Raw genomic sequence first — 19,663 nt, forward strand, 5'->3', positions numbered from 1 at the left:
TTGAAATTAAATACTCATTCAGAAAAGTAGGCAAATCATTAAGTATATAACTGATGAATTTTCACCAAATGTACACATCTGTGTACCCAGAACCCAGATCCAGAAAGAGAACATGATCAGCCCTGTAGAAACCTCTACAATACTGATTACCCTGACTTTGAACAACACAAATTAATTTTTTGTATTTTTGAATCATGTAAAAGGAATCATATTATCTATATTCTTTTATGTTATGTTTGACTTCTTTTGTTCATCATCTTGAAATTCAGTGATGCTATTGAGAATAGTTAAAATTCATTCGTTTTCATTGCTGAATGGTATTCCACTATGTAAGCCACCATGATTTAGGAGATAATGTATATATTTTCTTTCCAAAATAATATACTGACTGCATTTCACTGTACTAATTCCTTTGTGTAAAACAGGATATCTCAACCTTAGCACCATTGACATTTTGGACTACATAATTCTTTGCTGTTAGGGACTATCCTATGCATTGTAGGATGTTTATTAGCATCCCTGGCCTCTTAGCAACCTCCCCTCTCTGATGATCATGACAATAAAGAACATTTCCAGAAATTGCCAAACGCCCCCTGGGAAGCAAAATTACCCCAGGTTGAGGACCATTGGTTTGAAGAATGGGTCAATTTTATAGAACCTTGGGACTTGTATATGTGCCATTAGAGAAAGTGTACTTAAAAAAAAAAGTTCCTCTTGTTTTTGCATGTGAGCAAATGTAGCCTACTCATAAGTAATGCAACAAACAGCAAAACCCAAAACTATTTATTTCTTTAAAATGCATTTTGGGCGCCTGGGTGGGTCAGTTGGTTAAGCGACTGCCTTCGGCTCAGGTCATGATCCTGGAGTCCCGGGATCGAGTCCCACGTCAGGCTCCCTGCTCAGCGGGGAGTCTGCTTCTCCCTCTGACCCTCCTCCCTCTCATGCTCTCTGTCTCTCATTCTCTCTCAAATAAACAAATAAAATCTTAAAAAAAAAAGAGTCTCCTTTGTTGTCAGGGACTAAGGATAAAGTTATAAAAAAATAAATAAATAAAATGCATTTTAATTTGGGGTTTTTTTGGCGGGGTTGTTTTTATTTAAATTCCAGCTAGTTAACATACAGTGTAGTATTAGTTTCAGGAGTACCATATAGTGAATACAACACCTGGTACTCATCACAATTCCCCCTCCTTAACCCTCATGAAACAGACTCTTAACTCTAGAGAACACACTGATGGTTACCAGAATGGAGGTGGGTGGGGGATGGGTTAAACAGGTAATGGGGATTAAGGAGTACATTTTTTTTATTAAAGATTTTTATTTATTTATTTGACACAGAGAGAGAGACAGCGAGAGAGCGAACACAAGCAGGGGGAGTGGGAGAGGGAGAAGCAGGCTCCCCGCTGAGCAGGAAGCCTGATGCGGGGCTCGATCCCAGGACCCTGGGATCATGACCTGAGCCGAAGGCAGACGCCTAATGACTGAGCCACCCAGGTGCCCCAGGAGTACATTTTTGACAACCCAATACTATTTCAACAAGGGAGGAAGTGTAAATAGCACATTAAAAGAGGCAACAAAGTCAAAGGCTTCTGCAAAGTGTGCGTGTATAATATTTTCATATGTTACTCAACTCTTCCCAGAGTCACTGAATGGAGAGAGAATATCCAGAAAGAGAAAATAACTGAGAGCTTTACATCGCAATTATCTCTACGTATATAGAATCATATAATGTGCTTTCTGTAATCACCACAACAGTAACAATAAGGTGGGTATTAATACCCCAAATCTGTAAAAGGGGAGAATGAGGATTACGGAGGTTAAACCACTTTTTCAAGGTTACACAAGCAATAACTGGTGAAACAGATCCCAGCTCAAGTCAGTCTTTCAACTACTACTGCTACCACTTCCTTTTGTCTATTTCTTAAGAGTTTCCAATTAAAGAACCACAGGGTTTTTTAAAAATATTAAATATCTGATCCACACGAGCCTCAACTAACAATTCCAGCTAAAGTTCTAAAACTTGGCATAGACATACCAGGTGAGAACAAGAGGAATGCACTTGTTCAAAATTCTTTGGGTTGTCACTTGTTCCCCCTGTACCTATGAACATTTCTGCCTTCCAAAACAGGATCAGCAACACACAATATACTGTATGAGTCCAATAAAATGAAGTAGGAAAGACTTCCAATACATACTATGGGGCCTTCCTTCCTAAATACACCGTTTGAAACAGTATTAACCTGGTTTAATTTCTTCTACAAGCATTTACTGACCATCTCCTACGTTCTGGGCACCGAGCCAGGCCATGGGACTACAAAGATAAGTCAGAAAAGTCCCTTGTTCTAAAGAAGTGTATGGCATGATAGGCAGAATTCTAAGATGGTCCTTATGATTGCTGTACTCTAGTGTGCATACCCTGCATTATCCCTCCACTCGACTGCAGGCAAGACCAGTGAATATAACAGGTTATCACTTCTGTGATTAGGATACTAATCAGTTGACTTTGGGTTAATCAAAAGGGAGATAATCCTGGGTGGACTTGATCTACTCAAATGAGCTCTTTAAAGGAAGGTGAAGTCTCAGAAGTGAGAAGGAGCAAACTGTTGGTGGAGGGCCACTTAGCAAGTAGTAGAACAGCCTCCAGATGCTGAGAGGAGTGGCTGACTAACAGCCAGCAAGAATATGGGGCCCTTAGTCATAAGACCACAGGGAAATGAATTCCAGCAACATCTTGAGAGAGCTTGGAAGCAGATCCTTACTTAGCTGAACTTCCAGATGAGTATGTAGTCAGCTGACATCTTGATTTTACCCTTGTGAGACCCTCAGCAGAGCCAGTTAAAATCTGCCAGATTCTTGCCCCACAGACACTGAGATAATACCTGGGTGCTGACTTAAGCCCCTAAGTTTGTGGTAATTTGCTTTGTAACAATAGGAAACTAATAAAAAGTGTATAATTCATTGTTTTTTTTTTAGATTGGGAAATTGGTCTGTTTTCTTTTTCTTATTATAAAAGTATACTATTACATATTCATAGCCCTAAATCAGAAATTTATATGAAAAATATTCTTGATTCTAGAGCCAATCATTATTAAAGAAACACTTTCATTCTTTTTTTGATTAATGTTTTTAAAAAGATCAAACATTATTGTTTTGCAATCTTTCTGTGCTACAGTATTGTATGCATATCTTTCTATATTTCATGTTCATGTATATCTTTAAAAATCAATAAAGATAAAAAGGCAGCACTTCCCAAACTGTGTCCTACACATCTACAAGATATTAATCAGTGTTTCAAGAATAAAAATCTTTGAGAAACACTGCTTACTATATTTTCTCTTTGGAAAATCATGATACCCATCAGCATATTAAAACTAGAGGAAGTCTGGCAATAAAAAAGAAAATATTTTAAATTTGTTATTATTTAACACACAAAGTTATTTCCTACCAGCTCTTGCATACCTATTAACAGAGGAGCATCTTTTCCTTAACAATATGATTTCAAACAATGGAGATATCTAAACCCTCTTGGATGAAACAAGGTATCACATGTATCTTTCAGTGAGCACCATTACTTTCCTAGAATCTAAGATGTCGAATTAAATTATGTGGACTCCCAAGTCTTTGACCTTGATTAGTACAGAATTAAATAAAAGGTAAGGATAATGGTCTATTTAATTCCTATGGTATAGCTGTCAACATAATGTAATTATACAATTCACTTCTTTAAAATTACTTTTATGAGTCTCCAGATCAAGAGACCTGACCTTACAGTATCATCATCAAATGCTATTTATAGTGTTATATTTTTGGCAATGCATTTTAAGTGGGATTTTCATAAACTGGTATGCGTTTGGAGGATAATCAGGAAAGATGGCAGGTTTATCTTGACATTTTAAACAACTGCAATTAGACATTTTTGTATAGACATAGAAGGCAGAAGCAGGATCAAAGCACAGCTGAAAGAATCAAGCAGTCTTTAGCTCAAAAAAGAACATAATTCAAAAAAATGACAGCTATCCATAAGTGAATTGGGTGTATTTAACATTACCTCTTCTCTGGCTATATTTAAGTAGAGGTTAGATGACAACCTGCTTGAGATATTGTTGGGAAATTTCCTACTCTCAATTCAATGCTGTTGACTTCTAAAATCCAGTCAGTCTCCTATTGTGAACTAAAGGGTCTTCAAGAAAGGCCAAGTAGCAGTACAGTCCCTGCATTAAGGGGCAATCCAGGTTGGTTACTTGAGATCAAGAAAAGAACGGTGTTCTTTCAGGAAGAAAAGCCAGTTTTGGAGATCCATGTACTCTGGGAGACAATGTCTGAACAGTAAGTATAAATTAAGCTATAGCTCTGTACACCAAGGGCTATGAACTAAATTGTATCCTTCCCCAAAATTTAGATGTTGAAGCCTTAACCCCCAATGTGATGCTATTTGGAGAGGTAGTTAGGTTTAGATGAGATCATGTAGGCAGGAGTGCTCATGATGGGTTTGTGCCAACAGAGAGCTTGTCCTTGTGAGGACACAGTAAGGTGGCCATCTGTAAGCCAGGAAAAAAAGCTTTCATCAGAACCTGATTACTGGTGCCCTGAGCTCAGACTTCCAGCCACTGGAACTGTAAGAAATAAATTTCTGTCGTTTAAGCCATCCAGTCTATGGTATTTTGTTACGACAGCCTGCACTAAAACACCAAAGTTATACTAGCTCAAGTCCTGGGAGGGACCTAAGCCAGTGTGTAGACCAAGTCGGAGCACACAAAAATCTTTAGAATTGTGCATGAACTGTTTGGAATGTTAACTTTAAAAATAAAACTGCCAGTTATCTTACCAGCAAAATATCGGAGAACTGCAATCCAGGGCAAGAAAGCAATCTAGTGTCAAAACCATAGACAAGTCCCAAGAACCAAGGAGAGGAAGGTTCTCTTACAGAGGAAGTTGGGAGGGCTGTTACAAACAAAAAGTCCACTGGAGTAAACCAGGGGTTTAAAGTATAATGGCTTTTCATTGGTTGGGCTGGTGGACCTGGGGAGAGAACCGTTCTTCCTCCTGCCGGAATAATATAGTAGCTAAAGCGCCATGCACTTACAAGGTGAGTCTCTTCCTGCTGGGCCTACAGATGACGGGAAGTGATAGGGCATGAGAGCTCGCCCTTCTGATTTACTAATTCTTATAGTAAATCAATGGTTGTAAATCAGTTGTAAATCAATGGTGGACTGATTGGACTTATTTCATTGTTAGTTAAGTCCATCTGGGTCTCCCTAATAAGGAGAAAGACATAAGGTCTTCAGGTTTTCAAGGTATTCCTCTTCTTTCAAGGAGGCATTGAATGCTCAACCATCTAGCAGGAAAAAATATTATGACTATATTTGTACTCCAAATTGGTGCAACAGTCCTACCTGTTTGTTACCTTAGCTTTGTAACTACCAAGTCACTTTCCTTTTGAAGCTTGGGTTGGCAACTGCAAAATAGGATGTGGTATCTCACAAGGTCCTTTAGGGCCAGTAATCACGATAGCAGCATTCATGAAGCCCAGATTAGGGTAGTTTACTTCTGTACATCATCACCTTACCCAGAGCAGGCTATTATTCCTATTTCACACAGGAAGTTCCGCTGCTGAGTAATCGGTTCATATTCATCGGTTTGCCACAGTGGGCGGTGTCTCAGGAAACAGAACGGCTGGGGAGGTCCTGGGAGATGACGTTCTTCCGGCGCGCGGCGGGGGCCTGACGTCCCGGCGGCTCCGGAGACGTGGAGGCGGGGCCCGAGGTGGGCGGGGCGCTGCTGGAGGCCTCGGGCGCGGGCGGGGAGCTTGAGGCGGGAGCTGAGGCGCGGGGCGGGCGGAGCCTCTTGACCGTGCGGGGCAGCCGCTGACGCCGCTGGCAGCCGCGAGAGCCCCGGTCGTTGCGGCGGGTGCGGCCGGTGGCTTCTGCACCTGCGCTCCCTTCTTCGCCTCATCAGCGACTCCAGCCCCAGCCGCCCTTCCAGCTCTCGGCGTCGCCGCTGGCGCCGCCGCCGCCCGACCCGCAGGCCGCCGCGGGCCGCGGAGCCCATGAGGGCGCGGGCCCCGCCGCCGCGTCAGCGGCGTCGCCGTCGTCCCGGAGCGTCCCGAGCCGGCGCGGGCATGGCCGCGGCATGAGCGCGGAGCCGCCGCCGGAGCCAGAGAACAAGGCGGTGTCGGAGCCCGCGGCGGGAGCCATGCCAGAGAAGCGCCCGGGCGCGCAGGCCGCCGGCTGCATCTCGGTGAGCGCGGGTGCGGGTCCCGGCCGCGGTGCTCAGCCCGAGGCCCCGGGTCAGGGGAGGCTGGGCGGGGCCGGAGCGCGGAGCCGCGCGGTGCTAGGCCGGCGCCTGCGTCCCCGGGGGTTTGGGGAGACGTGGAGCGTTGGCTCCGGCTCTCGGGAAGCCGGTCCTTTCCGGGGTCAGCCATTGGATTCCTCCCTGGGCTTTCCTAGCGCCGCTGCTCTCCAGACAGACCTCGAGGGGGCCCATTGTTTCAAACAGCGCCAGACACCGGGCCCCGAGTATAAGTAATTTAGTTTTTCAAGAATTTCCAGACGTGTGACTGGCGATACCATTTCCGTGGTGCAGTTTCTGGCCGAGCCTACATGGATGTGTGGGGGCCTCAACCGGGAAGTTGGCGGTGGAGGCTGGGCAGCACCTCAGCTGCTGCTTCCTTCTCCCGGCGGCCGTGCCGTTGGAGGGCAGGCTCTCGGAGCAAGCTGGGGATGCCAGGGCCCGGCTGCGGGACGTGTATAGGCCGGTCTCGCGCTCCGGTTTCACGCCAGGCTCAGGTGGCTTCCGAAGCCCTGACTTAATTGGCACGGATTCGGCAGAACAGGCCTTGTCAGTGGCGCTTTGGTTTGTTGTGGTGGAATACTAAGCAGAGAGAGCCAGTCATTTCTTAGAGGTTTTTTTTTTTTTTTTTTTTTTTGTCTGTTTAGGACAGGAAATATAGAAACGTTACAGTGAGTAGAAACTAACGCAAAGAAAACTAGAAATTTTAGGAAAATTAAGTGTATGCAGTCAGCGTCACATTTTAGCTTACGTGTCTATATTGCTTTTAAAAAATACATGATTATTCACTGGTGATGTGAGTCCCCATTAGTAGAATTGGGAGGGTGGGTGAAGTAGAAGGAGCAGTAAGTAGCATGGAGCCAGAAGAGCTGGGTTCTAGTCTTGGTTCCCTGAGAACCAGGGTGCTCGGCAAGGTCCCGACACAACCCTGCCACTCCGTGCCTCCCCTGTAGCGGGAGAGCTTAGTAATGTTGAAGGACCCTCCTTGCTCAAGTGAGTTCTAATTTTTTAAAAAGCATTAGGAGTTCATTTCTTTTTTTTTTTTTTTAAGATTTTATTTATTCATTTGAGACACAGAGAGAGAGAGAGAGCATGAGCAGGGAGAGGGAGAAGCAGGCTCCCCGCTGAGCCAGGAGCCCGATGTGGGGCTTGATCCCAGGACTGTGGGATCATGACCTGACCGAAGGCAGACGCTTAACCATCTGAGCAACCCAGGTGCCCCAGGAATTCCTCATTTCAAAGATAAGATTTCCGTAAAGGGAATTTTATCTTCAGTGGGGAAGATAAGAGAATAAGTTTTTCTCGTTTTGTTTTTGATTATTTAAAAAGTAGACTTGTCATCTTCCTCCCCCTCTAACCTGAACCAAACTGCCAGGTCCTCCTCCTGTCTTTGAATTGATAGACCATAATTACTAACCAGAGGCCACACCAGTAACATGAGAGGTAGCCTCCTTCATTCCTTGCCATGCTTACAACATCCAGTATATTCCTAAGTCTAGCTAATTTTACCGGGCAAAGATTTTAGGTTTTTATTCTCTGCATCTCTATGGTTCATTTCCTCAGCATTTTGACTTAGATTTTGACTTGTCTTTTGGGACCCTTGCTTACCTCACCATTGGTCTGCTGTCCACAATGTTGATCAGTGTGATCTAACATGTAAATATAATTACTGCTGTCCTTAAATTTTTTCCTTGGCTCGCCTTGGTTTATAGGATAGAAAAAATAACCTGGCAGGTTGAAGCATTATAGCATAGTGATTAGGTGAGCATGCTCGGAATCCCAGTTCCCACCTTTTATTTCCTACATAACTTTGGGCAAGTTACATAATATCTCTGAATTAATAATAGTATTTACCACAGAGGATTGTGAGGGTTACTACAACCTTGCACCTAGTAAGTTCTCAATAAATATTAGCTGTTATTAGTTCTCAATATTTTTGGCATGAATGATTGGCCAGAACGTATAGGTGATCCCTGACTGTCAGTTATTCACTAAAAATTAAAGTTGCTAATTTTATGCGCTTAGAGCTAGAACTTTTGAGGGATGTTTACTCAAGGAAACTTAGACTCTTTATTCCCTGTTTCCTTCTCCTGTGGACCCTGATGCTAACCTAATTTGGGCACAAGTACATTCCTGCTCAGTCTTCCCTTGTCTCTGAGGGTCCGCAGAGTCAGTACTGATAAACTGCTGTGAAACTGACTTGAGTTTTCTGATGCTTGCTGTACTTAGTGAATGACTAGCATGGGCAGGTGGCACAGTTCAGACACTGGTGCTTTTTGGAATGTGTGGTGGCTGGGAAAGCAAGTGAATGCCTTTAATCATATAGGTTCATGTTGTATGCCGGTACCCCAAAATTATGCATCTTTCCTGCTTGCACTTTCTGTCTAGTATCACTTCCCAGGAGCTATGTTCTGTAGCCTCTGTGACTTGATTTCATTTTAATGTATTGGAATTTCCTTATAGCTTGAGTCCAGTGATACTCATGGTTTCAGGTTCTTAGATGCTAATAATTACAGGGAAAACTGCCCATACACAGGGAACCTGCCGGCAGCTTTTCAGCCTTGTTTGGCAAAGAGATGTATTGACCTGAAAGAGATTGGCAGAGAGATGTATTGATCTGAGTAATAGAAGGGAATCAAGTATTTACTTCAAGAGATCATTGCCTTGTAGAAAAGGGATGTGTGTTTAGCAAGTAAGTTCTTGTTTTATTATTTCCTCTTTTCTCTTTCCTTCCCTAATCATGTGTGTACAACTTGAGATGTTTCATCAGAATTGTTTGCATTATCATTAAATGTATGTTTTCCATCATACTTAACCTTCATAACCAGGTAAGGGGGAAGGTTTGTTGTTGTTGTTGTTGTGTTTGTTTTTTTTTTTTTTTTTTGGCATCATTTACCTGTGAGCATCTGATGAAAATTAAGGATTTGCTGCAAAGAAAACACAGCTAAGTTTAGCATACTATTTCAGGATGTTTTTGGACTCCCAGAAGCCAATGCTTGGTAATGGGTTAAGAGCCCTGATATAAGGCCTCTCAGGATCATTGTTGTTCTGGTGACATTTGATGTCTCTTTTTTTTAGATTTTTTATTTATTTATCTGAGAGAGAGAATGGGAGACAGAGAGCATGAGAGGGGGAGGATCAGAGGGAGAAGCAGACTCCCTGCTGAGCAGGGAGTCCGATGCGGGACTCGATCCCGGGACTCCAGGATCATGACCTGAGCCGAAGGCAGTTGCTTAACCAACTGAGCCACCCAGGCGCCCCACATTTGATGTCTCTTAAGTTGATTTTCCTAAGACTGTTCCAGAGGGTTTTCTGTAAAGGCTAATTTTAATTCTGATTTTTGAGAACAAGAATATTATTTATTATGTAGGCAAAATGGAAATAATACTGAAGAGTAGCTTCAGATAAAAAAATGCTAAAATGACTCTGTTATGTTTATAGAGATAAAAGAGGGTCTAGGCACATATTAGGGAAAATTAACTATAAGCTTTCAATTCTTTCTTGACACTGTTAGGGACCGGTATGATCATTTCAATAATAAAATAGTACTGGGACATTGGCATAGCAACTTCTCAAGTAAATTCTAGCAGATAAGGGGAGAAACTGAAAGCATTTGTGAGCACTTGATATACTGCAATTTAGAAAAGCCAATACGTGGTGCTTTCATAGAAACATTTACTATATTTCATATTTAGAATTATGCAAATTTCTAGTCAGCTCACTGTCATCACGGCTAGCCTTTGTCATAACACAGGCTTATCCTTGCTGTTGTGTTGTTCTTAGGCCTGGCATAGGCAGGATTTTGTAGACCTTGCTTCTTAGGATATTTGAGCATCCTTTTCCACCATTTTTCTTACTAGATGAAGTCTTTAAAGATAGGGACTACAGCTGTGTATCTTTTAATCTGAAATAGTCTTTTGGGGATGATCAATAAAAATAAATAAGTCATTCAGTGTAGCTTTAAGCCAGTTTTTTGGCTTATTAATGACATAAGCTTGTCTTTTACTTTTTTTTTCCCTCTTGTCATTTATATAATATGCTTTGGCCTTATAAAACAAGTTGGGGGGGGACCTGGGTGGCTCAGTCATTAAGCGTCTACCTTTGGCTCAGGTCATGATCCCAGGGTCCTGGGATTGAGCCCTGCATCGGGCTCTCTGATCAGCGGGGAGCCTGCTTCTCCCTCTCCGGCTCCCCCTGCTTGTGTTCCCTCTCTCACTGTCTCTGTCTCTGTCAAAAAATAAATAAAATCTTAAAAAAAAAAAAAAGTTTGGGAGTTCTGGTTTCTTCTTTTCTCTGAAGATTTTGTGTGTGGTAAGATAATTTTAGAACTTAATGGTTTTTAGGCTGGGGTAATGTAGTTGTATAACAGTCGAGGTTTTCTTTTTCTTTTTTTTTTTTATTTAAAGATTTTGTTTATTTGACAGAGAGAGACACAGAGAGAGAGGGAACACAAACAGGGGGAGCGGGAGAGGGTTAGAAGCAGGCTCCTGGCTGAGCAGGGAGCCCAATGCAGGGCTCAATCCCAGGACCCTGGTATCATGACCTGAGCCAAAGGCAGACGCTTAACGACTGAGTCACCCAGGCACCCCAACAATCAAGGTTTTCTATTTGATTTTCTTTTTTTTCTGTTTTAGTAAGTTGTATTTTCTTAGGAATTTGTCCATTTCACCTTCAAATTAACTGGCATAAAGTTGTAATAGCCTCTTAGGCTTTTTTAAACTGCTATAAGATCCTTACTGTTTTTATTGCTGACACTGGTAATTTTCAACCTCATCTTTAAAAAAAAAAAATTAATTCTCCAGTGTATTCTGGGTAATCATCAGTTTTGCAAATGGGGATAATTTTGCGTCGTCTGTATTTCTATGTTACATGAACTAGAATATCCAGGAAAAGGTTCGGTAGCAATGGTGAAAGTTCACAACTTTCTCTTCATAACAGAAATACATCTTTTTCATTGTTAAGGATGGTGTAAACTATATGTATGAGATAAATAGGCTTTATTACATGACAGAAGCATCTTTTTATTCTTACTCTCTTTTTTGTATGTGTTCCCCTCTTCCCCACTCTTTCTTCCTCTTTGCCTCCCTCCCTCCCTTCCAGTCCAGTGTCTCGTAGAACCTTCTCACAAGTGGGCTACGAAGTCTGAGATGTCCCTTGGAGAAATAGGTTGTGGCATAGTAAGGGCATTGTTGTATAAGAATTGGAGAGAAATTTGTCATTAATCCCTGTAATCAACTATAATAAATAATCTGCTAAAACATATAATATCTGTGAATTATGTCAACTTCTTTCTAGCTGCCTGACTTTTTAATACATAGTTCTGTATTTGCTTATAGTTCTAAAATAGCTTTATTGAAATAAAATTGACATGGTAAAAACTATGTTTAGAGTGTACAGGTTTGTGTTTTGACATGTGTATACACTTGTGAAATCATTACCACAATCAAGATAGTGAATATATCCATCACTCCCAGAAGTTGCCTTGTGCCCAATTTTACATCCTCTCTCTCCACCTACTCCCTAGGCAAGCATTTATCTACTTTCTGTCACTATATATTACTTTTAATTTTTTAGCATATACTCTTTTTGGTTTGACTTTATTTTTCCTCAGCATAAATTATTTTGAGATTTATCCATATTGTATATAAATCAGTGCATTCTTCTTTTGTTGCTGAGTAGTACTCCATTGCAGGGGTGTACCACAATTTGTCCATTCAGCATTGATCAACATTTGGTTTATCACCAGGTTTTGGCCAGTATAAATAAAGTTGCTATGAGCATTTGTCTACCAGTCTTTGTATGGGATATACTTTTTTTTTTTTTTAAAGATTTTATTATTAATTTGAGAGAGAGAATGAGAGAGAGAGAGAGAGCATGAGAGGGGGGAGGGTCAGAGGGAGAAGCAGACTCCCCGCCGAGCAGGGAGCCCAATGCGGGACTCGATCCTGGGACTCCAGGATCATGACCTGAGCTGAAGGCAGTCGCTCAACCAACTGAGCCACCCAGGCGCCCTGTATGGGATATACTTTTATCAGAGTGGAATGGCTGAATCATATGGTAGGTGTATTGTTTAACTTTTTAAGAAAACTGCCAAACTGTTCTCTAAAGTTATTGTACAGTTTTACATTGTCACTAGCACTGTGAGAGTTCCACCTCATCTACATCCTCAAAACTTAGTTTTAGCCCTTGTAATAGATCTGTAGTAGTGGTATCTTACTGTGTTTTTAATTTGCATGTCCCTGTGGCTAATGATGTTCAACATCTCTCCATAAATTTATTTGCCATCTTTATATCTTCTTGGTGAAGTGTCTGCTCAAGTCTTGCCTATTTTTGTTGTTGTTGTTGTTAGGTTGTTTATTATCTTAAAATTGATTTTTGAGAGTTCTTTATATATTTGGGATGGAAGTCCTTTATCAGATACATGCTTTGCAAATATTTTCTTCCAAGCTGTGCTTTTAGAAGAACAGTTTTTAATTTTCATGAAATTTAATTTATTAATTTGTTTTTTATGGATAGTTTTTGGTTTTACATCTAAGAAATGCTTGCCTAACTCATTATCACAAGGATTTCCTTCTCTGTTTTTAGAAGTTTTTTAGATTTTACAATTAGGTTTATGACCATTTTGAATTAGTTTATAATATGGTGCAAAGTGTGGGTGGAAATTCGTTTTTTGTGTATGGATAATTGATGCATGATTTGTTGAAAAGACTTTTTTTTTTAAGATTTTATTTATTTGAAAGAAAGAATGTGGGGGGGAGGGGCAGAGAGAGGGAGAGAGAGAGAATCTCAAGCAGATTCAGCGCTGAGCACAGAACCTGATGTGGGGCTCAAGCCCAAGATCATGACCTGAGTCTGAGATCATGACCTGAGCCAAAACTAAGAGTCCAATGCTTAACCAACTGAGCCACCACGCCCCCTGAAAAGACTTTTTTTTTTTTTCGCTAAATTGTCTTTGCACTTTAGTCGAAATTCAGTTTCAGTTGTCCGTATATGTCAGTCTATTCTGGATTCTCTGTTTCATCTATTTATCTTTATATCAATACCACTTAATCCTTATTACTGGAGGTACATAATACTTGAAACAAATAGTGTTAGGCTTCCAACTTTGTTTTCTTTTAAAAATGTTTTGGCTATTCTAGGTCCTTTGCATTTTAGAACTATAGAATCAGATTGTCGACTTTTACAAAAATAACGAAAAACCCTGCTTATATTTTCATTGGGATTGTGTTGACTCTGAAGATCAGTTTGAGCAGAATTGAAGACAACATTGAGTCTCCTCATCCATGAAGGAGGTACTGCTCCATTTATTTTAGATCTTCTTTTAAATATCCCACCTTTATTTTGTAGTTTTCAGTATATAGGTCTTTCACATCATTTGTCAGATTATACCCTATTTCATATTTTTTGATGCTATTGTACATAATAGTGTAAATGTATTAAAAATGTGAACTGTTAAAAAATTCAGATTCATAATTGTTTGTTGCCAGTATATAGAAATATAGTTGAGTTAAGAAATTTCTAACATTGTGATATAATACACGTAACATAGAATTGACTATTTTAACCTTTTTTTTTTTTTTTAAGATTTTATTTATTTTTGACAGAGAGAGAGAGAGAGAGAGGGAGTACAAGCAAGGGAAGCAGCAGGGAGAGGGAGAAGCAGACTCCCCGCTCAGCAGAGAGCCGGATGCAGGGCTTGATCCCAGGACCCTAGGATCATGACCCGAGCCGAAGGCAGACGCTTAACGGTCTGAGCCACCCAGGTGCCCCCCCCCCCTTTTTATTAAGTGGGCTCCATGCTGGGCCCAGTATGGGGCTTGAACTCACAACTCTGAGATCAAGACCTGAGCTGAGATCAAGAGTTGGATGCTTAAATCACTGAGCCAACCAGGCACCCCTTTACCTTTTTTTTTTTTTAAGATTATTTATTTATTTATTTGAGAGAGTGAGTGAGAGAGCAGGAGCAGGGGGAGGGGGAGGGAGAGGGAGAAGCAGACTCCACACTGAGCAGGGAGCCCAACATGGGGCTCGATCCTAGGACCCCGGGATCATGATCCGAGCCAAAGGCAGACACTTAACCAACTGAGCCACCCAGGTACCCCAACCCCTTAACCATTTTTTAGCATGCAGTTTAGTAGTGTTAAATATATTAACATATATAGAAACCAATCTCTAAAACTTTTTCAGTTTGTAAAACTAAGCCTTTACATCCATTACACAGAATTTACCCTGTCCCCTGTTCCCTAATAACCACCTTTGTGCTTTTAGTTTCTATAAGTTTGACTACTCTAAGTACCTCATATAAGTGGAATCATAGTCTTGTTGTGACCATCAGCATAATGTCCTCAATGTTGTTGTTGACACATGTTGAAATATGTTGTCTTTAAGATTGTTGAAGACATGTAGTGTGCCTCAGAATTTCCTTCAAGACTGAATAGTATTCCATTTTATGTATATACCACATTTTGTTTCTCCATTTATCGGTTGAGTATTTCATTGCTTCTGGGTTTGTTTGTTTGGTTGGTTTTTTTACTATTGCAAATAATGCCTTTGTGAACATGATTGTACAAATAAATATCTCTTTGAGAGCCTGCTTTCAGTTCTTTTGGATACCTACCCAGAAGTGGAATCACTGGATCATTGGATAATTCCATTTTTAATTTTTGAGGCACCGCCATGCTGTTTCCCTTTGTGGCTGCACCATTTTAAATTCCTACCAACATTACACAAGGGTTCCAGTATCTCTACATCCTCACCACACCTGTCATTTTCTGGTTTTTGTTTTGGAGAGTAACCATCCTGATGAGTGTGGAGGGATATCTCATTTTGATTTTGCATTTCACTAATGATTAGTGATTTTGAGCATCTTTTCATATGCTTATTGGCCATCTGTATATCTTCTTCGGAGAAATGGTAGTCCTTTGCTCATTTTCAAATTGGGTTGTTGTTGTTGTTATTTTGAGTACTTGTAGAGGTTCTTGATAAATTCTGGAAATTACCTTCTTATCAGATAATGCATTGCAAATATTTTCTCCAGAGGTTGCCTTTTCACTCTGTTGATTGTATCCTTTGATGTGCAGAAGTTTTAAATTTTGGTAACATCCAGCTTACCTGTTTTTACTTTTGTTGTCTTTGTTTTTTGGTGTCATATCAAGATATCATTGTCAAATCCAGTGTTATGAAGCTTTCCCCTTTTGTCATTTTGTAAGAGTTTTAGGTCTTACATTTAGGGTTTTGGTTCATTTTAAAAGTTTCTGATTTTGATGAGGCCCAATATCTACTTTTTTTTTGTTGCTTGTTTCTTTTTGTTGCTTTGGAGTCATGTCTAAGAATCTATGACTAAATCCAAGATTTACCTCTGTTTTCTTCCAGGAGCTTTGTGGTTTTAGCTTAGATCATTTATCTGGTCTGAGTTAACTTTTGTATATGGGGTGAGGTAGAGTTCCAGCTTCATTCTTTATATGAGGAAATTCAGTTGTCTCCGCATCATTTGTTGAGGAAACTGTTCTTTCTTTCCCTTTTGAATGGATTTGGCACTTTTGCCAAAAATCAGCAGGACATAGATGTATGGGTCTATTTGTGGAAACTCAGTTCTAGTCCGCTCGTGTATATGACAGCCTCTGTCTCTTCTGCTCCCATGTTGGCAACTCACTGATGTTTACTGTGTACTGTGATCTTTGAGTTGGGGATCATGTTTGGGACAAATGGGAGTAGCTTTCAACCTTACCTTTTTCCAGTTGAAGGCAGATGACCTGATGGACAAAAGCCAGATGCTCTAGTTCATTTGATGTTTTCAGGTCACGTTGATAAAGCAAGTGAGGGGTTTAGTGGAGATTGTTCTTTTGCCCAGATACACACTAGCCAGGCCAGACTCCTTAGTGTGGGAAAGTGGGGGTGGTGGGTGAGTAAAGGGCTGCACTTCACCTGAAGAACTGTCTGCATTTGGCTCCTGTCACCTATTACTTAGGTTGCCGCAGTCCAGACTACCTGTCATATGTATGTGCTGATTCTGTTTGTAGAGAACTTTGGGCTCTAAGAAAGGAGTAAGTAGTGTAAGTAGTACAGTGGTTAGTCACGTACACTCTGGAGGTAAGTGATTGTCTGGATGGAATACCAGCTTAGGCACTTAGTAACTGCAAGATGAGCAAGTTACTTGAATTCTCTGCATCTGAGTTTTGTCACCCACAAAATGGGAATAATAATAGTTTCTATCTCAAAGAATTCAGTGAAGATAAAATGGTAGGATCTGTGATATGCTTTCATCAGGTCTTGGCATGGTATCTGTTGTTGCTTCTGCTGCTATTGTAGGATAGTTTTTGCCTAAGTATAGCTTAGGATCTTTTGTGGTAGACCGTCCCTAACCTGTGTCCTTGTTCTTTAGAGTGTTTATTTCCATTTAAAATTTTATATTCCATGAAACAGGAACAGGGATAGTATCCTCTGTTGATACCATTGCCCCCAGCATCTAACTGACATAATGGGACTCAAAAAACATATGTTGAGTGAATTAACCACTTGGAATTGAATATTTTCATTCTTTTTTTTTTTTTTTTTTTTTTAGATTTTTATTTATTTGACAGAGAGAGACACAGAGAGAGAGGGAACACAAGCAGGGGGAGCGGGAGAGGGAGAAGCAGGCTTCCTGTGGAGCAGGGAGCCCGATGCGGGGCTCGATCCCAGGACCCTGGGACCATGACCTGAGCCGAAGGCAGACGCTTAACGACTGAGCCACCCAGGCGCCCCGAATATTTTCATTCTTGAAGAAGATTGATAGAAATAGAAATATTTACAAAAGCAGTCCTTGGCATCTTGGTTTGCTTTAAGTCGGGTGGTGGTTGGTAAATTATAGAGTTTGAAAAGTTGAGTTAAAAGCAGTTATCTTACAAATGTTTAATGAATGCTTAGTCCCTCCAACATCATAGTCATTGCATTTATTCAACTATTTAATGCAGTGCTGGGAAAATTTTCATAATTTTTATGGAAAAGTTATTTCATCTAAAGAAGCCGTAAAATTGGTTTTCCTACTGGCATTCCAGTATTAGGAGGATGAAAGCAAAACTTTCAGGTATAATCATTTATTTGTTTTAAAACTATTTGTGTTTTTCATCTTTGTGTTTATATTTTAAAAGATTTCTGATAAAGAATTTATTGTTGATGGAGCATTTTACTAACCAGATAAATACAAATGATGTAGGCAAGAAGTATTAAATGTCTGAATTATTAAAATACTAAGAGCTTATAGTGAAACCTACTTCTCATAAATGTCTTCAGTAGTGCTGCAGAGATGACTTTGAATCTTATGGCAGTACATTCCAACTGTGGAGTACCAGTTTTCAATTAAAATGTATTTTAAAATAATTTTTCTGCTTAGAAGTACAATGGAGCCAACAGTTTACAGTTACAGCCTTAGTTGCTTAGCTTACCCATAAAAATCAAACTCAAATATTTCATTTTTAATAGCTTAACATTGTTCATGGTGTAATGATACACTTCATGATAAAGGGAATTTTTATTGCACATAATAGGAAATACAGGAATTGTGTGCTTATTTTAGCAGTTTAATATCACCAAAGACCTAGTGGGCTCATTACATTCATATGCTCTGCTCTTCCCAGGGTGCTAGTTTTTGGTCTTTAGGATTGACCACATATGGTCTCAAGTTGGCTGACGTTGCTAAGTATCACATGCTTACACAACAGTGCTGTCACACTGGAAACAGTAATGTTTTGATATTGTCCCTAGAAGAATGAAGGAAAGTCCATAAACCCTCCCACATATTTCCCCTCATATCTCCCTGGCCATAATGGGGTCATGTGGTTCATTCCTTTTTTTTTTTTTTTTTAAGATTTTATTTATTTATTTGACAGAGAGAGACACAGCGAGAGAAGGAACACAAGCAGGGGGAGTGGGAGAGGGAGAAGCAGGCTTCCTGCCTGAGCAGAGAACCTGATGTGGGGCTCGATCCCAGGACCCTGGGATCATGACCTGAGCCGAAGGCAGACGCTTAACGACTGAGCCACCCAGGCGTCCCTACTCCATCAGATCCTTAACAGAAAAATGTTTGCTGGCCCCAGTGTGAGTAAGTGGAATACAAAGGGGTGTTCATAAATATCAGTAACCCGATAAAATATCTGAGAAGCTGCTGACATTCCTTAACTACCCTGAGCAGAGGCGGGTCCTTCCCTACCAAATCCCTGTAGCCTCTTTTCCACATACAACTAGTCTCTCTCCTGTACTACACAACACCTCTCGAAGGCAAGGATCTTAATAGTATTCCTCTAAATGTACCCTGAACTCCGAATATAACAGGCTTTTGTGACAGAAAAAGTTGACTTCCCATACCACCCAAGACATTTGCTAATAAATTCCCAATGGTGTTCATGTTTCAGCAACTGTGTGCATAAAGAGACTGTAGTCACCTTCTGACACTGCAGGCTTGAGAACTCTTCAGGTCCAGAAGTTGAATCTTGACAAGCCAACTTGACCAGGATAATTCAATGACTTAAAATAGGAATGAACCGGGGCGACTGGGTGGCTCCGTCATTAAGTGTCTGCCTTCAGCTCAGGTCATGATCCCAGGGTCCTGGGATCGAGCCCCGCATCGGGCTCCTTGCTCCGCGGGAAGCCTGCTTCTCCCTCTCCCACTCCCCCTGCTTGTGTTCCCTCTCTTCACTGTCTCTGTCTCTGTCAAAAAATAAATAAAATCTTAAAAAAAAAAAAAAAAGCAGCCGTGGACATACATAAATGAATGAGCACTGCTAAATTTTAGTAGAACAATTTACAAAAACTGGTGGTAGATTTAGACTGTGGGCTATAGTTAGCCAGCCCCTGCTGTAGTGTTTCCCATACTCTTTCCTTTCCTCCTTCAGGATGTTTTTGATATTCTTGTCCATTTATTTTTTAAAACTTTATTTTAGGGGCGCCTGGGTGACTCAGTCGGTTAAGCGTCTGCCTTCGGCTCGTCATGATCCCAGGGTCCTAGGATTGAACCCTGCATCGGGCTCCCTGCTTGGCAGGGAGTCTGCTTCTCCCTCTGCCTGCCGCTCCCCCTGCTTGTGCTCTCTCTCTGACAGATAAATAAAATCTTAAAAAAAAATAAAAATAAAATTTTATTTTAGGGTAGTTTAGACTTAGAGAACAATTGCAAAGATTGTATAGAGAGGTTTCATAAACCCCACACCCGTTTCCTTCTATTATTAGCATCTTATATTAGTATGGTATATTTGTCAAAATTAATGAACCAGTGTCCATACTTTACCATCATCTAAAGTCTACACTTTATTCACATTCTGCTGGTTTTTACTGAATGCCCGTTTTCTGTTCCAGTATTTCTTTACATTTAGTTGTCATGTCTCCTTAAGTTCTTCTGGGCTGTG

At 40.8% G+C, this 19,663-nt stretch overlaps 1 protein-coding gene across 2 annotated transcripts in view; it reads left to right on the forward strand.

Moving 5' to 3' along the window:
* The first annotated feature begins 5,807 nt into the window (after nt 1-5,807).
* Nucleotides 5,808-19,663, forward strand: part of SLC71A2 (solute carrier family 71 member 2) — a 69,873-nt gene continuing 56,017 nt past the window's right edge. Inside the window, exon 1 of one of the 2 annotated variants that reach the window (XM_036073951.2) lies at nt 5,808-6,236. In XM_036073951.2, the coding sequence (XP_035929844.1) occupies nt 6,129-6,236 (108 nt within the window). In that variant the 5' untranslated portion in view covers nt 5,808-6,128. Of the gene's footprint in view, nt 6,237-9,067; nt 9,116-19,663 lie in introns of those variants that run through there. The other variant, XM_078062231.1, reaches the window with a different exon arrangement.

Source organism: Halichoerus grypus, chromosome 14, assembly GCF_964656455.1.
Source record: "Halichoerus grypus chromosome 14, mHalGry1.hap1.1, whole genome shotgun sequence".
Lineage (NCBI taxonomy): Eukaryota > Metazoa > Chordata > Mammalia > Carnivora > Phocidae > Halichoerus > Halichoerus grypus.